The sequence below is a fragment of the Cyprinodon variegatus genome, unplaced genomic scaffold (genome assembly GCF_000732505.1).
Source record: "Cyprinodon variegatus isolate N-32 unplaced genomic scaffold, C_variegatus-1.0 Scaffold499, whole genome shotgun sequence".
NCBI classification, from domain to species: Eukaryota; Metazoa; Chordata; class Actinopteri; order Cyprinodontiformes; family Cyprinodontidae; genus Cyprinodon; species Cyprinodon variegatus.
This window is the reverse complement of record NW_015150952.1, coordinates 104,153-132,062: the sequence shown is the minus strand read 5'-3', so window position 1 is coordinate 132,062 and position 27,910 is coordinate 104,153. Positions and strand designations below refer to the sequence as shown.

At 40.0% G+C, this 27,910-nt stretch overlaps 1 protein-coding gene across 1 annotated transcript in view; it reads right to left on the bottom strand.

The window, feature by feature from the left end:
- LOC107094665 (exocyst complex component 6B-like) overlaps positions 1-27,910 on the bottom strand; it is a 136,959-nt gene that overhangs the window by 15,852 nt on the left and 93,197 nt on the right. The window contains exon 19 of the mRNA XM_015390432.1: positions 26,776-26,849. Coding sequence (XP_015245918.1) covers positions 26,776-26,849 — 74 coding nt within the window. The remainder of the gene's footprint in view (positions 1-26,775; positions 26,850-27,910) is intronic.

Below are 27,910 nucleotides of genomic sequence, written 5' to 3'. Positions count from 1 at the left end.
GAGAAAACGGCAGGTCCCTTTCTTCACCTCTCGCTGAACTTTTCTCTCCGTCTCGCTCCCCCTCTCTCACCTCGCCGTGACCTCCCCCCTGTGCTATCGCTCCTGTCTCCACACACACACACACACATTATTGCTTCCTCTCATTCTTCCAGGAGGGACGAGCACAAAAACAAAGTGATGCGTTAGCCTCACTTTTCTTGTTTTCTCCTCCTTGTAGGCCCCCTCCATCTCTCTTGTTTCTCCTCTATCACTCCTATTATTACTCTCCATCATCATGTTCTCTTCCTCACCCTCATTAGTTCTTCTCCTTTTACCGTCTGCCTCTTGAAGGACCCCTTTACTTTCTTACAAATTTTGCCCAAATTTACCTTCCTCTCTTTCTTTATCAGGCCACCTCTATAGTTTTCTTGGCAATTTCGTACTTTCCCCCTCCTCTGCTTATGCCCATTTCCTTTTAGAGATGCTGATGGTTATTACAGCTGTTTCCAGGATTTATTTTCATTAGGACCGTTTGCAGTATTCCCAGAATAACTGTTTACGCGTCACACACCCAGAATCTTTCACCTGTGAAGGAAAGGAAATTGAAACCAAGTTCCTTTCATATAAGATCACTGTGCATAAAAGTCATAAAACTAAACCACTAAACTTTTCCCTGTTAATGTCCTACCAGCCACCTCCGTTTTCAGCACAGACGGTTTGCCGCTTTCGTTTACCTCACCAACCTGTCAATCTCCTGGAACATTTGACATGCCAGAGGTCAGAGGTGACTAAAAGCAGTGAAAGTGGATTGGACTTTTATCAAGAACAGCAGCCAGTTTGGCACCCGTCCATCTGGACCGTCTGCCTACAGACTGCAGCCGTCCTCCATCCTACGCTCATCAATCATCCGTCAACTCTGACGTCTCTCCTTATCCAGCTCTTCTAACGGTGTTAACAGAGGATTTCTACACATTTCCAAGATTAACTTTCCAAAACTTTTCAATCCTCAAATTTCCAGGATGTTTAATTAATCTCTTGAATTTCAAAATATATAATTTAAAACTTCCCAGTAAATTTCTAGACTTCTTATATGGAGCCTGCAACATGACATAAGCATGACACCAGTAAGGAAGGACACCTGGAATAAGGGTAAGAATAAAAGAATGATGAGAAAAGTGGTAAATAAGGAAGGATGGAAAGAAAAGGAAGGAATGAAGTGAGGGAAGGAGGACACAAGGAGGGACAGACACAGGAAGAACACAACAACAAAGAACATAAGAAATAAGGACGGGCTTTTATGACCGAAAAGAGGAGTAAACAGTAACATAGAAATGAATGGACAGAAGGAGGAATAAATAAAGTTTTAACATTTGCTTCCTGTCCATTGAGACAGAACTTCAACAGAACCAGATATGAAACTTTCCAAGTGATGGGGGAAATTTATTAGTCTATTACAACAACAAAAAAAACAAAAACAACCTCAAATACATGTATGCATGTATTTAAGATTTGAACATATCTAATTGTGTCAAACAGAGTTCAAAGTTTACCAAAAGTAGTTCCAACCAATTCCACCCTGTCAACCTGTCTGTCATCAGCCGTCTCTTTCGACTTATCTTCCAGACATTACTTCTAAGATCAGGGGTCACCATCAGCACACAGACTGCGCTGTGACACCTGTCATCCAAGCCTTTGCCTCCCAGATTAAAAGGCTAAGGAGACGTCCAGACTGAACCTGGAACTTCTTGGCGTTTGTTCGTCACATGGGTGATTTGTGTCCCGTCTGTCCTTCAGGCAAGAATTCAACCAGGAGAAGGGAAAACTTTATCAAGAAGACAACAGGGACTGTCGTCCATCCTTCAGCTCCTACCTAAGAAACGAAGATGTGGATCATTGTTTTTCTTTGGTTGTTTTTCGTCTTTAAGGGAAGACAAAACTACCGGCGTCCTAAGAACAATCGCTGTCAACTTTGGTGGGATTCTGCACATTATTTAACTAGCTATCTTCATCTTGTACAGAAGTGAATAGAGTCAATGTTCAAAGCTTCTGCTGCTGATACTTTAATGTGGAGCTAAAGAGCTCAACTAATATTAACTTACCGTCTCTGTTTTGATACAACCTGTTGATCATTCAGTTCTCAACATATTTCAAGGCAGTTCTTTTAACCTCTCAAGGTAAAACTCAAAGAACATTTGTTCTAATGTTTCAGGATTTTAGGACTTTATGTCTAAAAAGGTAAAAACTTTTAGCTTTTTTCTATATAGCTCTCCCTTATAGCCTCCTGGGTATACTAGAAACCAGGTAGCAGTCTACTGCACATGAAATGGACAAACCGGCAGTAACAGGAGGCAAAAAAAAAAAAATAAAAATTCCAAAGTTTCAACATTTTCCTTTTTTTTGCACTACATAAAAAAAAATCTGTAACAATTTGATTTAACAATTGAGGTTTCTTCAAAGAAAGGTTTGTCATTTTGGTAACATTAAAATAAAAAATATAAAAAGTCAGTTTTAAGACTATGTTTACCATTTGAACTGGCCCCAATTTAAGCAGTCAAGCTAAATTTTATTCAAAGTTGTTTAGAGACCCATTTTGATTTCTGAAAAAGCATGCTAATAAAAACTAATTCAATGTGAAGCCCAGTGACCTTTTCATATAGCGACATCATAATTAATGCCTCTGCAACATAAAGTATGATTATAGCTATGGAAAATAAAAACAAAACCACAAAAAAAAAATTAGGAAAACCAAACTCTTTTCATTGCTGAATTGGACTTTTCTGGACTTATTAAGATCAGGAAAATTATCGAAGCAACTCTGCAATTATCTTGTCATTTCGAGCTCTACTAAAAACAGTCTCGTTTCTAAAACCACAGCTGGGTAAAGACATATGCATCAGATAAACAAAAAATTATGTAAATCGTCCATAAAATGGAGTTTTGAAGGGAGTGCCAATAAAAATCGATGTGGAAAGTCCTCTCATATTATGAGTTTGTTTTGATAAATAAAAAAAAATCTAAATAACTGGATGATTTCAGAGCCACCAAGAACCAATCCTAAATATTTCCTCTAGGGAGAAGAATCCTTAGACTCATCTCATCTCCAACAGAATCTGACTGAACACAGCAGGAAGAGACTTTACACTTAACCTCAGAGTCAGGAGGTCAACGGTCACAATGGGAGGTTATCAGGCGACACTCTGGCAGCTACTGGTTCTCCCTCTCAGAGAGCCTTCTCAGGTTTAAACAAACATGTCCAACTTTCCTTATTTCCTATCGATGCCGCACTCCAGGAAGATTTCCTTTGAAACTGCCATTGTTGCAGATGAAAGCGGCCTTACGAGCCTGTAGCCTCTAGCCCGAGCGCTATCGCTCCATCATGAGCTATGACTGGAATGAGGTAAGCTTGGATGTTTATCGTTCTGCAGCAGGGAACTAATTTTAAATTCTTACGGCAGAGCCAAGAATTAAATTAAAACCAAGAGCGTGTATCTTTGTACATCTGCCTGCCGCCTCCATTCCACCGCCGCAGCATGCTGCTGCCAGTGACCACAACACAGCGCGGCCTCCGCAGCGATACCCTTTCAGTGCACAGGCTGATCTTTATTAATACAACCAGGCTTGACAGCTTGTCGTGTGCGAACCAATCTGCACACGCACACAGGGGAACGAACGCAGGAAAGTAAATCTTTGCTGTTGCTCACAAAAAGGTCAAAGCTCAGCTGAAGAACAGGACTGCTTTGCAACTTAAGGCAAGTAAAATCACTAAAAGGGAGCACACTTTGGATTAGAGACCTTTTTATTATTTGCTCTATGACTGGATGAAGAGAATAAAGCAGAGTCTTAGGATTAAATTAGCTTTCTAACCTGACGGACGGCGGCATTATTCTCAGTCCACCTTAAAGACAGAGGAGTCTCCCAATCTTGCCTGATTCTGTTGGCTTTGCCAATAAGCTAAAAACAGACATTGGTTCAAAGAAACAAATCGACAGCAGACCAAGAAAAGCTGAATCCTTTTTTCATGCCTACCCTCAACATCTAGACCTAAAACCAGCAGCAGTGAGATCAGCAAATTCTGCTTCACTTAAGGCTCCCTCTTCTTTGGGGTGGATCTCATTGAATCACAGGAGTATAATGAACATCTTGCAGTTTACGGTACAGCCTTTGTTAGATACTATATCTATATAATCCCAGTTTTATTAAAAGCCTTTCCTCATATAGGAGCTCTAGCTCACAGACACTGTTAGATGCTCCCAGAAATGTATTTTTTGCTAGACTCATTCAGAATAAGCTTCCAAATGTCAGTATTGAGATGCTTTCGCTTCTTCATATTTTATGAAAATGCCCTGAGGAAATATTTAATGGCTGTCCGCCATTTTTTAAAAATCTAAATCATTTGATTATGTTGAGGTACCCATCTTATCCAGGTCTTTCTGGAAAAAGCATTTTGGATGAACCAGCTGGCCAGAAAAGAGCATCCTTCATTCCTATTAGGACTGCAGTTAACAGATTAAATGAGTTGCAAAATATTTGCTGATTATTTTTTCGATTAATCCATGAATAACCGGATAGCAAAAAGTTTCTTAAAGAGGATTTTATCAAATCTAACCAGGTTAAAATAAAACCTTTCCACCTGAGGAGTTCTGGATAGACAATACTGACAGATGAAAATATTCTTTTATCTTACATGCAAAATTTTTATATGTTTTTGTACATTTTTGTTACACTTGCCGCTCTAAGTTGGTTGCTCTGTCAGCTACAGGAATTATTTATGGTCTCTATACTCCAGTTAATAATTAATCAATTACTAAATCATGTGGTAATTGTTTCAATAATGGATTGTTTCAGCCCTAATGCTTTCACCTCGTGAAATAATATAGATCAAGGGTTTCCAAATGATCCCTAACAGGCTGTCTGAAGGTGATGTCTGATAGGACTACAAAGCTTGCTCTGTATTTGAAGACCTTTACTCACCGTCTTCAATGCATAATGCAACAGTAACCTGCTGAAAAACTCTACTTCTGATTCCATAGATGTACCAGAACTTTGCAAATCGGAGGAGTGTTGGCCTAGTGGTTAGAGCAGTGTGCTTATGCTCTGAGAAGGCTGCAAGTTCCCAGTTCAATCCCAACAGCCTGCACTCTGTGTCCCTGAGCAAGACCCTTAACCCCACACTGCTCCCCGGGTGCCGCACAATTGCAGCCCACTGCTCCCCAAGGCAATGAGTTAAATGCAGAGATACATTTCTCCAATGTGAGATCAATAAAGTTCAATTATTTTTATCAAAAACATTAGCAAATACTTTACTAGATCTCATGTGTAGCATATTAGATCCAAATCCAACCACCATTAGTTCCAACTGTTTTATTCACTGAATGCAGAATATAGGCAAACCCTGATCTGGATCTCAAGCATGTTTATCTCATACGTATGCCTTTTTTGCTTCAAATCATAGTCCTAAACGGTATTTGTGTTATAAAACACAATGTGCAATCCACGATTCATCTCCTGCTCTGTTTATCACTATTTCTGCTTCATATCTTCCAATCATTAATAGTTATAGACCAATTCTGGTACCTGCCAATGGAAAAACCTGCAGAAAGGTTGAAACTAGAGTGGCGGTGGTTCAACCAGGGGTCTGTGTTGTCAGTTAGACACTGCACAGGCGGAGAGCGACAGAGACGGACAGAGAAAGAGGCAAGAGAAGAACGAGGGAAGCCTCAAAAAGAATGATTGTGGAAATATTAGAGAAAGTGCAGGAGAAGGAGGTCAGGCGGAGGGTAACTAGATGTTACGGAGGAAGATAAGGAGCGAGACGATAAACGAGAGCGGCCTGCTGGGATGAGCATGGAGCGCTGAGAAAACAAATAAAGACAGAATAGTCCAAAACAAACAGGGCTGGAAGAACTGCAGCTTTTAGCTGAGCTCTGAGCTCCATTAAGATTCTGGGCCTTTCTGTTTTTTTTTTTTTTGTTTTTTTTAAAGGCCACTTTCTGAAAGTCAGTTCTGCTTCAAACCAGTCAGAAGTTAAATCCTGGCCAGGAGTTCAGGCCGGATTCATTAGTGTTTTGAGTCACGTCACTAAAGGCAAGTTAGTTAAACACAGGATGTTTAAAATAACTTTCATAAACATTTATTTTTCTATGTCTCTAGTAATTCTTGTACTTATTGAAACTTGAAATAAAAAGTAGATCAACTCTCCAGCTTTCTGACAATTGACAAATACCCTTTTTTTTTTTTTTTAAAGGCAAACTGTTCTTTTTGGTAATGCTAAGAGCACATAAATAGATCTACTTTGGCTTAAATCAAGACAAAAGTACTGTGTTTACTTTTTTCATGCGTAAAAACATGGATTTCATTATGAAATTAGACTATAAATTGTGTGAATAAAATGTTTTACTATTTAATAAAGATAGTTTGATTGCATATACTAAATAAATAACAATTACGTAGTTATTAATATCATGAACTGTTAACACATTTTATAGTTGCAACAATTGTTTACCATTTTTTCCACAACAATATCTTAATAAAACCAACTACACAATTGTAATTGATTAAATGATATTGATCGACAGATTTTATTGATCTCACAGTTGAGAAAATAAACTTATTTGGAAATATTCAATTATTTTCTTTGGTCAAAGATAAAAAGCACTACAGTTTGTTTTTTTCCAACAAGCCTTAACAGCTGTGAAAGCATCGACTTTCTTATGAAACTAAAACACTAAAAAGGTATATAGTAATACTATACTGTGACACAATAAACATTTATTTAGGTAAATTTAGATGTTTTATCAAACCTACTAAAACAGTAATGTTTTTAAAGTTATAAAACATATTTTGATTTGCTCATTAGAAGCTAAATGATTATTCTGTGCAAAAACCTGAAAAGCATGAAATGAAACTACATATTTAACTGGATGTTGCAAATATCTGCCAGTGAATGTTGTCCGTCATTGTCACTGTCACAGTTTATACGCTGGGATGATTTATTTGATGTTTTAATGTTTTTATTCGGCATATCTGTGTGTTTGTTTCTTGCAGCTAAAATGTTTGTCATAGATGAATCTTTAAAAAAAAGCGTGATTCAAAATATAATTAATTTTATGAGATGGTCAGGTCTCCAGTAAGTGTGACACTAGTTATTTTTGTTTAAAAGACAAATGAAACCCCAAAATAATTCAAATCTGTATAAAAATGTACTTAATTTGTTTTAAATGTTGGCAGTAGATTAAAGTCAGCTTTAAGTATGGAGGGTTTGGTGGTTTTTGAAGTCGTCGGGAAACAGCTGTTCTAACTGTTGCATTTCTGTATTCTCCCGAGTGGTGCACGACTTTACCTGAGTAAATAAAGTGAATGTGATTGGTCGATTATCAAGGGGGCGGGATTGTTTTGGCAGAAGGTTCACAAGCCATTGTGGTTGTGGCTGGTTTGTTGGAAGCATCTTGCTAACCAGTTAGCAACTTAGTGCTAGTAGGTTCCCAATGGGAAATTACACTGGGACCAATTAGCACTAAATTGGTGACTTAGAAACAACGCTATGGACAGTGGAAACATACAGGAGGAGGAGAGTTTCGTGTCAGAGGTCATGGATGAGTCTCCTACGTCATACATTTTTTATTTAGAGGAGGAAAGTGGGGATGAAGATGTTGCGGAAGAGGACGCCAGGGCAGCAGAAGCTTGGTTTGGTGTAGAAGGCTTACAGCCGTACATGTTTGAGCCCTTGCCTCGCAACGCTGCCAGTTCTGTTAGCTCTACGCCTGCTGAAGACACAGACGTCCATCCCCGTGAACACTGGGACGGAACTCAATGGTAGAGTAAATGATTCTTATTTCTTAATTCAACCGTTTCGTATATTAGCTGCGACATATGAATCAAGATGCTATGCCCGAAAACATTTGATTGACAGATGACCGTTGTATATTGGCCAAATTTAGAGGTACGAGCTGACGTATAACTAACTGGCCTGCATAAGATAACGGGGGGAAAAAAAAATTTAATTTAAGACAGGATTTTTATTAAAATAGATTTTTTTTTTTTTACTTTTGGGACAATATGGTCTGATAAGGAATACATTTATATACATGTTTAAGCCAGGATGATTTGAAATTTAAATATGACTTCCCTACGACTTTAAACCTGCAACAATAAACTGCCAGGTTTAGGAATTCGATTGCACTTCATATGTGTCTCCATGGTTACAGGCATCCCATCAAACAAACAAATGATCAGCAGCTGAGAAGAACCTGACTTGCTCATCAGCATCAGAGCAGCTGACACCAAACAGGAAGCAGATTAAAAGGTGAGAGGGCTTTGAAGGCTCTCTGCTTTGACCATGAGATGACCGCTGACAGGAAGGGGCGTGAAAGCAGCTCGTATCTGAGAGACTGACGGAGAGGTCGGGACTGATAACGCAGAACAATGACCTGACCCGGTCAGCACACGGGCACTGTAAAGAGCCATGTTAAAAGCCTGAGGGTTTGATTAAGCATTCTGATGATGAATGTGTTTATTTATCCGTCTTTCATGAGCTAATGCATTCTTATTAATACAGTTTATTTATATCCTGTTGTACAAGCAGCTCATTACTTCAACAGCTGACATAATTCCTGACCGCTGCTTGACCACCAGTCGGAGGCGCGGACCCAGATCGGGTCGCCTCATAGCTCTGCTGCTGCTGTGACCACGGCCTGACCTGCTGTCACACCGATAAGGCCGGCCACAGACAGAACAGGAAGTTGAAATCGAGGACACCAAAACATGTTAGCTCTCCCACACAAGCCAGCAGTCAAAAGTCCACAGATACTGATGCACATATATTTTGAACAGTTATCTGTGTCCCACTGTATCAGCTTCAAGCTGCAGAGGGAAGAGGACCACATTTGAAATAAGATGCTTCAGACCTTTAGTTTTTAAACAAAAGATATGATGGAAAAAAAATCTCAGATAAGAGCATTTTTAAGATCTAATGTTAGAAGTACTTTGCAAAACAGCATTTTCTGCTATGCTAAATAGCATTTTATAGGGACATTAAGAGACAGAGAACAATTCTAATTGTAGCACAATGAAGATATTAAACAGATCTTAACAGCTGTTTATTAAAGACGAAGAAGAAGACAAGAGGCAAATCTGAATTAATGGAATAAACTTGGAGTAATAGATCAGTTCAAAGACAGGAGATGTTTCATTTGCTAGCTTAGAAGTAAATCGAAGTTTAACTCTTAGGGTTAAGATGCTACAGTAGCGGCCATTCAAAATGGCCCTCCCCAGTCAAACGGCAGCCCAACGGCAGCCCTACTCCCTGCAACTCCCAGCAGAATCCCTTCCATCCTCCAGCCACTGGAGTGACCCCCTCCTTCACCTGGGCATGCATATTGTTTTACTCTGACTCCACCCTTTCACTGAATTTTAGGGTCTGACCAGGAGATGACGCTTTCTTTTTAGATCTTAATGTCCACAAATCATGACAGAAAGAATATTTTAGTACAAATATTGATGTTTAATTGTAGGGGATCAGCCAAGGAAAGACCCATTAAGGAAAGTGGGGACATTTTGAATGGCTAATACTTGATGAGATGGAAAATGCATACTGTACATTAACCCAACCCTCTCCTCCCCACAGTAAAACGTGATGGTGTTTGGAGCATAACAGGTTCACCATATGCTGAGGATACCTTCCTGGATGCAGGTTCAATTCCAGGCCCTCAATTATTTACTGGACCTCTTTCCGTCCATTGTAAAAAAAATATATATATACAATGAAGGCAGCATGATCTTTAACAGAGAAGCTGATCATAGCTGATGTGAAGGTGGATCGAAGAAGATAGTTGAAGACAGAAGCTGCAAAAGAATTGAGGCTGGGGTGGAGGGTCCCTTTCCCATTGGCCCAGACAAAGTCTAAAATGAATTGAGAAATTTTGGACCAAAAGTAAAGAAGATTGTGCTAAATTCAAGTCTATGGATGGAATTGCAAAATCCCTAAACAATAGCAACAAAGGTTTGTTCAAAACCCTGTATCATCTTTATTGTTTCTCATCAGTATTCCTCAGCCTCTTTGAGTTCTTCCTTTCATTTCAATAAGAGATATTCCTTTATGGCAGAGATCTTCAACATGGGGTCCGTGACCCCCAGCGGGTCCTCGGAGGTACTGCATGGGGGTCGCGAAAGCTTTGGTTGATTCGTTTTTTTTTTTTTTATATTCCCCCCTACACTTTTTTCCACTAATTAAAATGTCTTTAAAACCACATTAAAACGAATTCAACAGACTGTAGTAAACAGATAAATGGAGGCAGAAGATGTCTTTCAGTCATCAATGCACACATTCAGCGACACACAGGAGCTCTTTCAAGCTGGGCACCGTTTCATTCACAACACATGTCTCATCAACCAGGAATCAGAAATACTTTAATAATCCAAGGGAGAAATTACTTTAGTTACATTACTCCATCTGTAATAGAGTGACTATAGAACCAGTTTGATAGAACACTATTTCATAGAATATGTATAATAAGGGGGTCCCCGGTCCATCTCGCCATCAGTATGGGGGGTCCTTGGCCTGAAAAAGGTTGAAGACCCCTGCTTTATGGCATTGTTATCAACCGTTACTGAGTGATCAGAGGCAAAAAGTGCTGCAAAAGCAACTGGTCTCGGAGCTGTATGCAGAGTAGAGACACCATATGATTTGGAGGGAATCCAATCTGAGAAATACAGCACTTCCCTTGGTTCAATTGGATGTAAATAATGAAATGTTGAGGAATTCCAAAGTTGGACGTATTTAAACAACTTGGTTTATTTGACACACCTCAATCTGGGCTTGTATGAAAGCCGTGAGTCGTGAACCACACCCCTTTAGTTCCACATTATGATCTGAGAGCAGTATAGGAACTGTGACCTTTGCCTGAAATGATGCAAACAAACAAAGTGATCCCTAACAGGGGTTTATTGTAACTATGATCTGAAAGGGGATTTGGTGTTTATTCATCACATCAGTGTCTGATAACTTGCATTGCCTTTGGTCATCACATGACAAAAGGTAAAAAGTGTGAATGTTTTTGCAGGGCACCAGTGTGTGTGTGTCTGTTTCCAGTTAAGAAATGGAGAAGGTTAAAATGTTGCAGCGTTGCTAGACTTCCAATCGGGCTTTCCCAATAGATCGGCAGGCGAGCATTTAGATGTCCGTCTGCTGCTCATCGTCCCTTCGCCCTCATTCTTCTCCCATCCTCTCTACTCCTCTATTCATCCCCCCCTTCTGTGACCGGTCACATAGATGAAGAAAAGTGTCAGCCTCCCGAGGAGACGGCGGGGGAGAGAGACGGACCACCCTGTACGTCCGTTTTTTGACTCTCCATATCACTTTCACCTGACTGCACTCTTTCACCCGCCATCCCTTGCTTTTCTTGCTCCGCTACATCAATGCTTTCACACATTCGGGGCTCGTTCAGGATCTGGCCGCAGCAGCTCCTCTGCTGCCGTTTCTATTCAGTGTCCTCGCATCATTTTCTGTTGGATTCATTCATCTGTTGCCCTTTTCTTTTTCCATAATCGCGGCCTTTCTGTCCTTTTATCTGATTTCCTGCTGATGTGGAGGAGCGTGTGCACGCGCTCGTTCCGTCATATCTCTGGCCCTGACCTGTCACACATAAACACACTGTGCAGCTGTCCCAGCATGACCACATGACTCAGATATGTGACAGTAGCAGATTTTCCATCTCCTCCTGGCCTCTGCATCACCTCTGTCCTCCACTCTTTTCTAATCCTTCACTGTTGCTCCACCGTTTGCAGGACAGGTTTACATCATTGTTCCTGAAATGGCTAATGTTATTCTCTGAATCTCTGTACAAGATAGAGTTCATCTCTGCATCCGTTTATAAAGTTTGTACTAATTTAAGGAGTAACTGTTAGGCTTTTAATGTTGCAATGAGGCACAAAGGACCAGTAGATGTTTGGATGATGAAAAGGCAAGATGTGTCATTTCACAAAATTGTACAATTTTCAAAAAACATACCTCAGAGTTTTCAGTTCTATTTATTCTTATATACAAAAGTGGATAATGGATTTAGAGCAAGTAGTTCTACAATGGAAAGATGAAGGGACAAAAAGCCTCTTAATGAATGCCAAAACAGATGTAATGACTGATTACTGGACTGATTAATGATTGGAAAGAAGATTTCTGTAAGGAGGGAAGGATGATCAAAAGGGTAAGTGGATGGACGGACGGATGGAAAAGCAATGGGCAGATGAATAGAGGGACAAATAGTGAAAAAATGATCAATAGATGAAGGGGGGAGGAAGGGACACCCAGATGGGTTGTTAAACCGATAGATGGAAAAAAAAAAAAAAACACAAGTATGGAATAAAATTGTAGATAAACTAATAAGGTGGTCCATAATACTGATTTATATCTTCTGCCCATCCAACGGCCTTTTGATGACTGCAATTGCAAGAGTCCACCAGCAACAGTTAAGCTGGATATAAATAAAGCTTTTCTGAGAAGTCTTCAAGGGTTTAATAGTAAACAACGACAAGGAACAAAGCAGACAAATCGGAAGGACTTTTTAGAAAGGTTTAAAGCAGGGCTGGTTATACAACAATGTCCTAAAATTTAAACTTCCGCTTATTCAGAAACCTAGAAGCAAAACCTGTCCAGCTAAAAAGACAGGCCAAGGCAGGGAAAGCATTAACCAGATAGAAAGTCTGCAGAGATACACAGCTTAGGTAGTGAAGAGCTCTACACATCTGGCTTTTATAGAAAATTGGCAAAAGAAAGCCATAGGAAGTACCTTCTGCAGTACGGCTAAAGCGAAGTCAGAGACACAGTACTGGATAGAAGCGTAGCCAGAGAATTAAGGATGCGAAACCTGTAAAAAATCGTATAGATCCCTGAACTCAGGTTCCACAGTAGAAGGGTCAGTGGTGACAGAAAGATAGATGAAGCTAAAGTTGGAGCTGCAAACAAAACCCTGTTAGAGGCTATTAGACAGGTAAGAAGGTAACGGATTGACAGGTTCGCCCTCATCAGCATAACAGAGCCAGAGCTATAGTGGAGCGCTTTAAATCAAAGTGTACTCATGTGACAAAGTCTTGACAGAAACCCAATTTCCTGTCAGTTTTCAGATTTATGACGTAGAAAATATTTATATTTTTTTTAGCTGACTTATTAACTTTAACCAGTGAGGTCCGACTTCACATTTCATGGCAAGTTATTTTTAGCTAGCTGGCTAGAAAATTTTGAAAATGGCTTTCAGAACTTAGTCCTACTTTACCTCTGTCATTTGGGGTGAATAAAAAAACTCTCGGCGTTGGACCTTTGTGGTAAAACAGATTCCTGTTCATGTTTTTCACTTAGGAAAGCAAAAATAAGACCTTGTTTTCAATAACTCAGAGTGAAACCTTCCTTAAATCAGATCAACAGCTTAGATCAACTGGGCTGTATCAAGCCTAATTAACACCTGTTAATACAAGGTAGGCAAGATTCTTTCTGCCAGGAAACTGAAACCAAAGCTCTCTGGGTTGTCTGGTTTCCAGTCTAGACTGAGTTAAACAGGTGAAAATGAACAAGAATTGCATTTTAATGGGCAGGCAATGTATATGGTGCAGAGAGCATGCTTCTCATGAAATCACTCATCAGTCTAACACTGAAATCCCTCATTCTGTTTTACTCTGGACTAATTATGAATCTACCCGACAAGTGTTTCAGCTCAGCTCAATAAGACCTCCAGGAAATAAATCTACAAGCTTAGCAGGAACTGCCCAAAAAAAAATCCCTTTACTGTTATTTCAGGGCTGAAACAAAAACTTTGGCAGGTATTTCATTCTCAGAAGAAGTTAGTAAGGAATGACACGTGGGCATAAAACAAAGCTGTTGAGGCAAGCTGATTTTGAGGTTTTTTTTTTTTCCTAGAGTAGAGCATCATGTTCTTCCATTGGCAGCTGAAAGGAAGAGATGAGTGTTTAGCAGCGCATGCACTCAAATCAGAAACAATGAAAGGACAAACAAAAGTTGTTGGAACCAAGTGAAGGCTTCCTCCTACAGTAAAGAATGACCTCCGTTTGCAGAAGTTGTTTTCCTCCCAACTGTGTCAAGGATCAAAAATTTATGATCAGTTTATCCTGGAAAACAAAACAAGCCCACATTTGCTCCTCTATGGAAAATACCTTTACTTTCTTAAGAAGTCAAAACATTGGGAAGCTCAGCCAAGTTTAAGCTGCTATTTTTGATGGTTAAAATTATAAATATATTTTTTGTATGACTCAGGGTTCTTACTATAAATAAAGCCATTTTTTTACTTCAGGTAAAAATAAAATCCTTTATTTATTCTATCTTATGTTACATTCAGACCACACACGATTGAAGCAGCTGGTTTATATGCAATGTCAATGGTTGACACGCATCAAAAGGTCCTGCAGCGCGTTTTGAGCAGCAGGAGCAGTGCATCTTGATGCATCCGAGCAGCGCCTATTGAGCTTCTGAGCATCTGACGCGCGTGACGGGCTTCACAAGCAGCAGATGCTGGGGTTTGAAAACCGTTACTCTTGCTTCTCGAAGTGCCACATCAACCAATTAGAGAAGCTGATCTGGGAGCTGGCAGGGAGACAGACACAACACTGCTGATTCAGATCACTATGATCACTCCTTGAAACAGTTTATTAATGCCTAAATGAACTTAAAATGTCGAAATCTGCTGGCACAATATGTTCGCTTTTCTTATTCTTTTGCCTGCGGTTTGTACCACATACCTGAAAAACACTAACATCTACTTAGAACAGCGACGAACACTACGGGAAACCCTCTAGCTGCTGCTGGGGATTCCCAGGGCACCACTGGTATGTGGGGGTCTGAGCAGCTCTGAGAGCAAAATAATATTTTAATGCAGGATCGTAATGTTGAAGAACTGACTGCAAAGATTAAGTTTTGAGGTGGACTTTCTTGCTTAATGTATTTTTACCACCTTATCACAGCAAATATAGTCCCTAATTGCCATTGAACACAGGAGCAGCTGAAGCATCAGACAAATCTTTATTCGCTTCAATGGACACGCTTCAGGAACATTAAGGGTGCTCTTGATGCGCTTCTGACCTTAATGTGGACAAACTTCCAAAATTGAGCAGCAGGCGCTTTTTTGCTGCCTAAAGTGTGTGTGGTGTGAACGTAGCATTAGAGACATTTTCTGACTCCATTCAGAAAATATTATTATATTAATTTTTGTGTAAATAAGACCATCCATACCAAAACATTTAGATTATTTCCCATAAATAACCCATGGATGATCAGTGATCTGAAAGAACTGCCAAACCAACAAAAAAAAGAGCCTTCATGAAGCAAAACCGGGAATAATTGAAGAGCATAACGAAGCACCTTGATGTCAAGATAAGGGAAAGCTAGGTGGCATGCAAAAAGTAAGCTCCTCCAGAACAGTATGAAAGAGGTGTGGTCAGGGAAGAAAAAGATGGTTTAAGCAGGAGGAGGATCAGACAGATGGAGGCCTGGATGGGAGCCAATGAACTAAACACATTCTACTATGGGTTCATGTCAAGGACAGGTTCAGCATCTTTTTCTCCGGCCCACAGTCAAATGGACATCCCGTCCTCCTTTGACCCAAAGCTTCTCAGTTACACCCCCAAGGTTTCCTCTTCCACCTTTGCCATGGACCCTTCTGCTTCTATGAGTTTATTCTCAGCCAAATCAGAAAACGGTACTGCTCCAACTGCCTTCCACCTGTCTGTCTCTAGAGGTCAAGGGAAGAGGAAACTGGAGAGACTGATTGGCAATAAAGGACCAGGTCCAGATGGATTCAGCCTGAAGACCTGTGCAGAACAGCTCTGCGGGATGCTACAGCAACTCTTGAACCTTAGCCAGACTTAAGAGAAAGTTCCAGTGATGAGGAAGACCCCCTGCCTTGTTTCAGTACAAAAGAAAACCCAGCCAATGCACCTCAATGGATGTTGGCTGACATCCCACATCATCAAGGTGATTTCTTCTAGTAAACAAGCAGGTATTCGGACCACATGGAATTTGCTTATGATGCAATCAATTTGTCTTTAGACATTAGAAATTCCAAGTTGAACATTGCAACTATCTATTATGAAAGGAGCATTTATTAAGGTACTACATGTGCTTAGAGGAGAATATGCATCAATTCACAGAATAGTTGACCCCACTATCAAGTTATAAAAGGAAGCTAAAGTACATATATAATTGGCAAATACTGTTTATTGGCCATGACAGCAATGGCAGTAGGACTTTCTATTGATTTTCATCATTTCTAACCCATTTTTATAGCCTAACCTTGACCCATACCTACATATATCCCTCATGATTTCATATCTAACCCTAATCTTTATCTAAACTACACACACTCACACATTTCTCTATCTTCCTGGGGACTTTCAATTGGCTTCCATTCATTTCTAACCCATTTCTACAGCCTAACCGTGGCCCTGACCCTAACCGTTACAGGTTCATACCTAACCCTAACCCCACCATAAGCTCAAATCACACCTATCTCCTAAACCTAACACCTACTGTAACCCTAAAACAGCATTTTCTGACCATGGGGAACAGAACTGGATTTAAGGAAAATGTAAGAAAAAAATAAGCAACATTACAAAGTATTACTTTGTGCAATGCTTTTCATATTTGTGCAGGGAGAGAAAAAAAAGTGGTTGGAAAAAAATGCTGCAGGATGAGGTCAAAGTCAAAGGGTCAGAACTGTAACAAAAGCTCTGATGAGGAGTCCAGATGGGTCAATCTCCAAAAATGTGTATTATGCATGTCAACAGGAAAAACCAGTCATGTGAATTGCTTTCAAGCCTAAAGATGTGTAAACATCAAAGAATAAAGTTATTGACATTATTTGAATGAATAACTTTGTGGGGCTGACGCAGACACAAAGGGCCACCGACTGGAGGGGCCCCTGGAGATTCTCATACACAAGTCAATCAAACATCTACAGCGGGCCACAAAGACGGGAACAATCCAGAGACAAAAAGATGACTGCAAGGATATAACAAAAAGGACAAAGTGGAAAATCCATTTGGAACAGAGTCAAGAAAAAACAGACCAAAATATGGAATGTAAACACACACCGAATAAACATGATGCAATGAAATAAAAGGGAAACAAATGTCCTAAAGATGAATAAAAAAGACAAGTGCTGGCTGCCAGATGGCTGCAAAGCAACAAAGACTTAAATACCCAATCTAAGCTGATAAAGACACATAACCTCAACAAATGAACCGACAAATGAATAATGAGGCATAGAACGGTCCGGAAGGAGACAACGGTGAGTAAAAATAAACTTGCTTACGCAAGTTGTCCAAAGGTTAATCGGCCAAAAACAGCGAGAAAATAAATCAATGAAATATAGCAGGCTACATTAAGAAGAAGTGGGTCTATATGGGATTAAAGTATTCTCCTTATTCTAACTTCTTTAAATGTATCATCACAGCTGTCAAATATTTGATCAATTCTTTTGCAATAGGTATAAATAAAAACCCTACTGATTAAAAACCATACTGATTTACTGGGATATTTATTTGATTAGTATTAACTGGATACTACCAAATATCATCAAGAGGCCCAAGACTCCAACCTAGCTAAAATCAAACATATAGAGAATAAAAGTTGTGATATGGTAAGCTGAAGGTTTCCGCACCTTTCCTCTCCATCGTTCTCTCTCATCTTTCATCCCTCTCTTTTCTCCCTCCCACTGCCCTGGTTAGTCTGGGTTATTAGGAGGTGAGGTGGAGGTTTCTTCTCCCGCTGGGCCTCATCTCATCGCTTAGCCTGTCTATTAACTTTGTGTTTACATACACACACATATCAGCAGAGCGGTGTGTGATGTCGCTGCTCAAAAATCGCTACTGGCTACGCTATTCATTCTACCGACGGACAGACAGCAGAACGGGGATCAGCAGGGCGAGCAGTTGTCATGCTGTGACATGTTGCTTTTGGAGCAGCAGAGGGAAGCCTTGTGAGGTAATGGCTAGGATGCACAACGTCGAACAGACGGCACTGAAAGCCAGGGGTTGGAACGGAAAAATCGTCAGTTGATCCCCGAAGCCCTGACTAGAAAGGATGAAAGAGTGACGGCGAATAAAAATGAAAAAAATGAAAGCTAGTTGTAAGAAAACAGTGATTTGAAATAAGACAAAACTGACATTAAGAGCATTAAGTGAAGTGGAATGACGAATAAGAGAAACAAGAGAAGAAAACAATAAGAGAGGAAAAAGTAGATGTGAAGGAAAAAATGAACAAAAAAGAAAAGGCTCAAGGGTCAAAACGCAGCAGAAGAGAAGAGTATGTAGGCTACTGGAAGAAATAACCACTCAGTCCCTAATGGTTCTCTTTACTCTCCATTTATGCATTATTAGCAAGTTTTGGTGCCAATAACAGAGTGTTCGCTCTGTTTTTCTTTCCCACAGATAGGACACTCAGCCCAGTGCCTCTGTGTTTAACTGTGTCTCTTTCATGGACAAACCATTGAGGAAGCAACAGCTGCCAATAACTCGACAAACTTGCCTTTTGGTCTCTTTTAGGTTGTTTCTCTGATGTGGACAGTTCACACAGCCTTCTGCTTCAAAGTTTCGCTCTGTTTGTCATGAATACAGAATCTGAAAGAACTATTGCTTCCTCTAACTTTTCTCTTCTTTCCCATAGAAAGTTTGCATGACCAAATGCTTTTATGTCAGTGTGGTGGGTACAGCCATGTCATGACACTCACCAAATATATCTATGCCAATGACTCCAAGTGCCTTTGATTTGTTGCTAGCAGCGAGTACACATGGTTCAGTAGTTTTAAGTTAAGTTGTGCATCTTCCATGTCCTGAGCCAAAGACTGACACATTTTTTCCTAAACAGAAAGTCCACCTGGTGAAGTCCTTCCAAGTTCATGCTATTAACCATGTTTACTCTCCTCGCTTTATTTTCCATATAAGATCTGGTTTATTACTTCCTAGTCGTTTTTATTTTCTATAGACCTATATTTTGCTTCTGTTACTCTTATTTAAATGGTTTTGGTCCAGTACACAATGGTTAAGCTGCATCTCTTTTCTAGCTGATAAACTGGTGCCGTTATCTTTGTTTAAAGACCAGCTTCAGTGTTGTCTGTCTGTCTAATGGTGCATTTGACTGGCTGTGGAAAACACGGTGGATTCACAAAGAATTCCTATACAAACCACGAGGTGAAGGTCGGTTAAGCCAGCAGCAGTGAACTCCACGAAGTGAGAGGGTTCACTGCTCTGCTCTCACCTTGTGCGACTAGATAGAACTGAGGTGTTATCAAACAGCCGCACCGCATGGAGAGAGCAGAGCAGTGATCACTGAAGTTGAAAAAGCTGAACTTTTCTATAAAATCGCGACACGGCAGCCAATCAGGGACTGTTTGTAGGCTAAGCCTTTTTCACTTAAAATGGAATACTGGGATAAACAATATTAACAAAGTTAGAACTAAGGAATGCTCTCGAAATGTATCTAGGTGGCTTTAAAAAAACTTGTTTAATTTAGTCCTAGAAGGACCGTTAATCATCCTCTCTAACCTCCAGCACAGACGCTGGTCATGGTCTGTCGCTGCCCACCGCCCAGCTTTGGTGCTGAACGAATCAGAGCAGTGTCTGTATGAACCAAAGTGGACTCTTTTTGAGCTTTTCAATAAAATGCTGGTCTACCCCGACGATTCAAAAGTTGTTCATAAGGAACAATTTAGCAGCAGTCTGTGATGTTAAGTTTCATCTGTGCTTTTATTGGGAAATGCCGACAGATGGCTGGACCTTGACAGGAAATGACACTGTATTGCCATGTCTAAATATTAAAACTAACTACTAAACAATCATTCCAGCCACTAAAGGAGGTAAACATGCCCACTGTTATATTCATTGCTAGCACAGGAATGAGATGAGTGCTAGGCAATAACTTTATATCAGGAAATGAGTGCAGCTCTAACATCTGCTAAGAGGGCGATGTGATCGGCTGAAATTAAAAACAATTCCATCTTAAAAATCAAATCACCAAAAACAACAGTTTTACCTGCACAAATCAAGTAGCACTAAAAAAGTAGGGTAGATAATTTTGATTTAATTCGGAGCTTAATGGGGGGAAAGTTGACCTCTGGGTGACCAGAAAAAATCTTTAATATCTCTGAAACAAAGGCAGCACATATGATCTCTTTTTCATTTATTTTTTATGATTTCATTTTCAACAACTGACCATTTCAAATGCAAAAACCTGCTCTAAAGAAGCAATAACCATTCAGTCTATTTGCTGAGTTTTTGTCACGTTAGTCGGTTGTCAGCTTCACAGCCGAAACTCCTCCTATTTGTTGATGCAGTCCAGGGTGTAAATACTGTGTTTCTGAAATGCAGAGCGGTGAACTACATTTGGTCTAAATACACCATTACACCCTGGCTTAAGTGCTTTAGGTCCTTGTTGGATTTCAATATACTAGCAAAGCACTGTGAGTGTGCAGACTTCAGCCAAGCAGCACCTTTTGCCCCAAATTGTGACTTCCACCTATAGCTATCATTACCACTTTTAAATTAATCGTTCCTTGGCATGAGGCAGACCTTTGGTAAAAATTTTTCATAAAATTCAGTTTTTAAGTTTTCAATTGATCCTGCTGACAAACCAACAGTCTTCCCTTTTCTTGTGTTTGTGTATTCAGTAAAATCCCTCCAGACTTTGAGTCCGATGCTGAGGCTGCCATTACTCACTACAGCCACCCTCTGGTTTAGGGGGGGACTGCTTGTTTCGCCAAATATCAATATCTCACAATGTTAGAGAATTAAAAACAAATTCCTGTATCAAGATTTTGATCTAGATCATCGACATAATTTAAATGATTGTTCCTTTGCATGAGGGACGTCTCTGATAAAGATACGCAATATCTGCTAAAAACATAACCTCCTTGGTGGAGGTAATTAATCAACTAAAGAAGATCGACAGTAATTGACTGTAAACTGAGCTTCTCATGAACAATACAGTGAAAGAATGTAAAAATCAACACAGTGCATTACATCTCAACTTTATGTAAATAAGTGTAGAAGGAAAAAATGAGCAGCCCTGGCAGCAGGAACTCATAGGACATCAATGGAGACAGATTTAAATCTTAAATCTTGGGTCAAAAAGAAGCAGATAAAAGGAGTCAATTTGATCCACCTCAGCATTTGGAAACATAGTGAAAGTCTGAAGGAGAAAAAGAAAAGGAAAAGTGATGAACAGATGGAATTTGACTGTCTGTGGTCAACCAGAGGAATGAAAACAGGATCGATCAACAATGTGCACACATGGGCTGAAGGTGGAACAATGTAGGCCTGGCAGATTATGGACTGGAGAAAAGGATGAGTGAACATCTACTGTTGCAAGCATTTACTTGGAGAGATGCCAGACCACAGGAGGGCCAGCCAAAGGTCTGAAATAACCACAGACTTCTGAATGTTCTAAATTTAGGCAGATTGATAAGATCTGTGGAAAAGCACTAGCCAGAGGACTGAGACCAACATAAACAGCCTCCTACACTCACCAAATTGTTTGGCTATTTTAGAGAACAGGAGAAGCTGACTTGCTCTGGAAAGCAGAAGAATAGTTTACCCTGAAAGGTTCAATTCTGGCTCGTCTGAAGAGAACAGGAAAAAAAGCATCTGAAGAAGAAAAGTATAATCAAAGTTTAGAGGTCATAAACCAATCAAGTTAAGCAATTAATTAAGACAATGGACCCTTAGTTTAATGTGCTTTAAAACTAAACAGATGATGATAAAGTGCAACGTTTATGTTAATTTCTTTTATTTATTCTCTACTTTTTACAAAGTTACATTTATATTCTTATTATTTCTTTTGGAAATATTTGAAATATTTACTTAAAAAGTACAAAAGTATGGGGGATAAAAACACCCCCAGCCAAAGCTTAAATTAACCAGAGTTAGTATAACCACAGCTTACTGATAAAATGTCTCTGATCTTTTCATGGTTTTGTTGAAGACGGTGAGAGATGATGTTTAACCAAATTTGGGGGGAAAAAAAACAATAAAATATTGGTCACTTTAATAATAAATTGTACTATTTAGGTATTTAATATGAGTAGATTCAAAGCATAAATGAGCAATGACGCTTTATCAGAATCTTCCAAATGCCATTATGTGATGAAAAGTGTTTGACATGTGGAAACAAAACAGGTGAAAGCCTCTGATGTTAGTTTGGTAAGAAAAATGATTATTTACAGCATCAGTAGTATTAAAGCACAGAAGAGGGGGTATCATGATATGGAGCTGCTTCTGCTGTCTGAAGCACCTGAATGCATTCCTGTCATCCTGAGATCAAACAGTTGAAGACATGAGAAAGTTTACAGCTGCAGATTAGGGTGAGAACTTATTTTAATCCTATTGATGCATTTTGATGCGGCTGTTTTGGAGTATCTCTCTATCTCTGCAACATCTACAGGCTGAACAGTTTGCCTCTTTATTTAAATAAAGCACCTCAAACTTTATTTTTTTAGGGTTGCTTGCTAAATTTTTCAGTCTTAATACTTTTGCAGTCTCAAACTGCTTTTCTTTGAACATTGATGTTCTCCCCATCGATTCTAATCAGCTTCCCACAGCATCTAGATGCCGCCTCCGTCTACAAAGACCAAAAGGGCTTTGCTAGAAGTCCAAAAAAACAATAATTTCACCCCTTCGGATATGAATGACGTCTTCCATTTATAGTCTGAATCCAACATTTTTTTAAACACAAAATAGAAGCAGCCTTCTTAGAAACTCTTTACATCCTATCAGAGTCCACACTGAAGGGAGTTCAGCTGCACTGTGAGCACCTAAGGAATCTAAAATTGCATTTAAAATCAATGAGTATTGATTTTATGTTCTGATATGTACACTCACATCACACTGGGTATTAATGTGCACTAATAAGCGGTTTGGCCCTAAAACTCCCTAAAAGTGTGTGAACCCACACAAACCTATTTTCTTGAGCGCGCCGTTTCTGCAGCCGGAGACGTAGCTGGGCAGGGCTGGTCACAACATTCAGAGTATGAGTGACTTTTTCCATGGCGCCTGCATCGCGGCTGATTCGTATTCAGACTGAGCGACTTTGTCCTCTGGATAGATTCTCTCTTCAAAGCTGCACATTTTCCTTGCAGCTCCTACAGATCGTGGCTTCTGATCTGTTTCTCCAATCACTGCTCCTCTTGTCTGGTCAGAGAGTTCAGGATGCACTACGACTGGATCTACGAGATCTTATTGATCGAGGAGGAATACAATTTAAAGAAGGAGGAATTTTTCAAATTAAACAAAAGCCAAATTAGATAGATCCCCCGGTAATTTGATCAAACGTACACTGGAATTGATTTAATTGTACCAGAATTAAAGAAGAGACCATTATTCACTATTAACAGGATTTTCTTTTATTTAAAAGAAGCTTTATGTTCTTTCAGATAAAATCCACATAACAATGACCATTAAAATCTAAAGATAGAGCAAAAGTCTTAAAAATTGACCTTTTTAAGACACAGATTTTAAATGCCATCTAAAAGAAGATGGAAATCAACAGAAAAGCAGATGAAAGCACCAAAGACAAAAGTTTAGCCTCAGCCCTGTCCCAGGACCCCAGAACCTCTCAGAACACCGGGACCTGAGCACGCAACAAAACGGTCCCGTCAGCTTGATTTATCGACCATTCACCAACATTTACAGATTGTCACAGACTCCTGGGCATGATTGAAAGTCACGTAAAAAAAACATGAAAAATTCCCTTGCGACAAAAAGCGGATGGCGTGCGAAGATGTGCTCTGGCAGATGTGCTGAGGTTAGGTGTGAAAGCACGTATGGGGGTTGCAGGAATGTGCATCTTTTGATATGATAAGAATAGGGCATGAAAAAACAATGGCGGAAAAAGAAATGAAAGAGCCAAGGAGCTGAATAACTCTGATCGGCAAAAGAAAGACAAGAGGAGGGGGAAGGATGTGGATGAAGGAAGATGGAGGCTGGAGGAGAGAGCAGGAGGAGGGGGTTTGAAGTAAACATCGATGCCAGATGAATGCAATTTTTCCTTTTCTTCTTCTCCCCATCTTTGCCCCTTCCTTCTCCTCCTCCGAGCGAGAGAACAAGAGGCACTGCATCATCCCGACAGGCGGAGAAAGAGAAGAGAAGGAGAGAGAAAGAGGGATTGTGACGGAGGGATAAAGGGCTATCCGTCTCTGTCTGTCACCTCATTCATCGTCCCCTGCTCCGTCCTGCCGGCCCATCCGTCATCCGCTGTCACACAAACACACGCACAAAAAAAAACAGACACTCTCCTTCCACTTTCACACACTAGGCAACAACAACGCACACATCAAAGCTGGACACACACACTTTCTCCACCCTGTTTCACACACTGACAGCTTGAAGGTTTAAAACCAGTAAACATTTGGACCGTCACGGCCGCCAGGAAGCCTCAGAAACTTCTAGTCCGGCCTCTTCGCCCCCCGATTCTCTCACACACACACTGCAACGGCGGCGGCCGCTCACCAACTTTTCATGCACGTATGCACTCCTTCACAAAATTGAAATTTAACATGAAAATAAGACGCGGACAAAACCTCCACTCAACAGCGGAGCTGTCCAGTTCTGGCCCGGCGCTGGTTGATTCGGACCAGTTCTTTCCCAGGAAACCAACAAAAACCAACGGGACACAAGCCCAGCTGCTTCCTGCAGTGGGCAGTTTCTACAAATCCGGCCTTAGGGCCACCAAGGAAAGTGGAGAGATGACCCGACCTGACGCTCGCCATGTTAGCCGCTGTCTGAGCTGACGAGGCGTCTCTCAACAGGCCAGACTGAGCTACAAAGGAGCTCATTTGAACTCATTTGTACTTCTTTGCAGTACAGGAAACAAAAGTATTTACAGTCTTAAAGATTTACCTTTTATTTGCTTTCTTTGCCACATATAAATCATCAAAGGAGCTTTAATATCAAACTAAAACATCTCTGATTAAAATTGTGTCTCAGTGATTTCTTCTATTATTAGAAAAAGGCTCTACCAACCATCCTGACCTTATGTGACCCATTAAAACATTGGCTGATTGTTTTTAACAACATTCTTAGTTAAATCTCTCTAGCCAAACCCAGATCTGATTCCTTTCTGACCACCTATAGAACTGGTCTAACAACACGAAGTAGGATAAAAGACAACAGAAGAAAAAAACATCATTCCTCCATCAGTGGAAATTAAAGAACCACCTGTAAGTCTGTAAATGTTTAAAACACAATTTTTACAGCTTCCGGACAACAAGAGGAGCATGAAGAAGGAGAAGATGAAACTTTATTTAGTAACTCAACCTAAAGCTGTCTGAAAATTCAGTTCAAGAGAGTAACAGTGATTTATTGAGTAAGATTAAAGAATAAATCTATTGAACTAAACCTTCTTAAAAAGTTAACAGGATGGATGAAACCGCCCAGGAATGAGCCAACCCAGGACAGGACCGCTTGCCTTTAGCTCTTTAATAGTTTACAGTCCTATTCTTTCAAAGATCTTCACTCTGCTAATATTGACCTATTATGTCATAACAGCATAATCAGGTTTTCATCATCAAATCACAATATTTTGTAGTTTTAAGAACTTGTTGAGGTCAGAATCTAGAGATTACATCTTGAGCTCATCTTACTGGGGTAATGACATTAGTGTGTTATCGCTAAATAAGATCTTTGGTTGGTTGGTTCAAAATCAGAGTAAAAGACCTTAAACCTGCTGGGATGTGAGGAGCAGTTGTCTCCCTATGTGAAGAAACCGAAGCTCTGACTCTTAAGATAACTGGTTTATATATTTATCTCACTCTAGATATCCTGACATTGATCCTGGCAGCTGGTTAAACACCTATCGTTGATCTAAGTATGTTATACATCGTCCCAAAGTAGTAAGATAGCAATAATGAGTAATGAAGCAGGGTTTTTTTTTGTTATCGTTACTACAGAGCATTCATCAGATCTAAAAATCTAGTTTCTTTCAAAAATAGCAGATTTTTTCCCCCAATGATTTTATGTTTTTATTATTAGAATATCCGGTTTTAACATCTAAATAAAAGGAGGTCAGATAAAAGTATGAAGAACTAATTTTTCACAGCGTTTCCTTGTAAAAGCAAAACTCATACAAAGTTCATTAAGTTCTACAACTTGATACAGAAACTTTCAAAATGTGAATAAATTGGGAAAAAAGGAGAAGAGTGTTGGGGGGAAAAAAAGGCCAAAATGAATAAATACCCATTATGAAGACTAAATGATAAAGGGATGAAGGAATAAAAACAGGTTAAAGCGATACAGTGTTTAAATACGCATTTGACTCCAAATAAAGTCATGAAATAAACAGGAAATTTTCATAAAAGCCATTTTTCTACATCCCCTTTTTTCTGTGCTTTTACCTTTTTAGCTAAATTGAATGAATGATTTGATGCAAACCAAACTAAAGGGAAAATAGTTGACGGTAAGCATTTCTATAGAGCACCTAATCAGGTACATCGCCTTGAAAATTTTGCAGTTTTTACATTGACTTCCTCCCAGTTTAATGTTTTGTAAGAGACACTTTTAACGGCTTAAAACTTTGGAGTCAGAAATGAAAAGAAATACAAAGAAAAGCAAGAATTATACAGCATAGATTTCAAAAGTTAAGACGAATTTAAATGTAAAAAAAAAAAAAAACAAACAAGTACAGCGGTAAAAAAAAAAAAGGAAAAAAAAGGGTCTGGACGATGAGGAGGAGGCAGAAGAAAGATAGCGAGGAGACGATGAGGAAGAGTAAGAGAAAACGAAGGAGCGAAGACCATGAGGCAGACAAAGACCTACTTGTCTCAAGTCACTGAAGGCCAGAAGCAACGTGTCACCCTGGAAGCCTGCGACCGGGCCGGCTCTGGCAAAACCTGTGGGAAAATACAAACCCGCCCCCCCACCAGTCCACCCCCGGAGAGAGGGAAGAGAGGAGGAGGAAGACGAGGATGGGGAAAAGAAAAAAAAAAACAGGGTGAAAACGGGAATAATAAAAGACCTGGTAGGATTCGCTATGCATCGGGACAGATTGGCAGACGAACGACAGCCGGGGGCGGGTGGGTGGGGGGGTGCAGGGTAAGGGAGTTAGAGTCATGTCGCTGGCTCAACAACAGAATGAGTGTGTGAGAAAGAAAGAGCCATGTGTGGAGGTAAACAACACAGGGTGTGAGACAGGGATTTCACCTGAGTGTGTTTGAACAACGGTGTGACCTCTGAAAGCTAGGGAAATGGGGTAGGGGGGGGTGGGTTCCCCGGGGTCGACCGTTTGGCGAGCCAACGTCAGCAGGGATGGAGGATGAATCTCCGTCACCTCTGGACAACCTCTCACACTACAGAGCTCATTACATGCCTGCCATCTTCTGCCACCCGGGACACAAGAAAGAGGCTACCACCCTCTTAAAGACACGCCGGATGACTCTTACTACTTTTACACATTTTCATCTTATCTTCTTCTACATTTCGCTGTTGATGGAGTTTGGTAATAATCTGCTCGACTGCGGCGCCCAAAGTGCTGAAGAAAACAGCTTCTAGCTTTCACATATCTGCAGAAACTAAAGATGGTCCTGTTTCTCCTCTACTTAAGCTGTCTCTACTGCAGTCTCAAACAGGTTTTCCTTTAGGATCGTCTTCCATCCTCCTCATTGAGGAGAAAACATCTCCACACCATGATAATCTCACCACCATGTTTCAACATGCGGCTGGTGTGATCAGTTTCCTGATAATTAAAGCTTAGAATAATTTGGCTTTAGCTTGCCCTGCTTTACACTTCTCCTTTGCAGATTTATGAAAATGCTAAAGACAAATGAATTAAAGTTGGGTTGACATTAGTATAAACAAAATTAGCAGCTGCCATTTGGTATTTTTGCACTTCTCCGTGTTGGTCTATCAAATCAAATACTCATAAAACACACAGTTTGCAGTTATGATATAATTT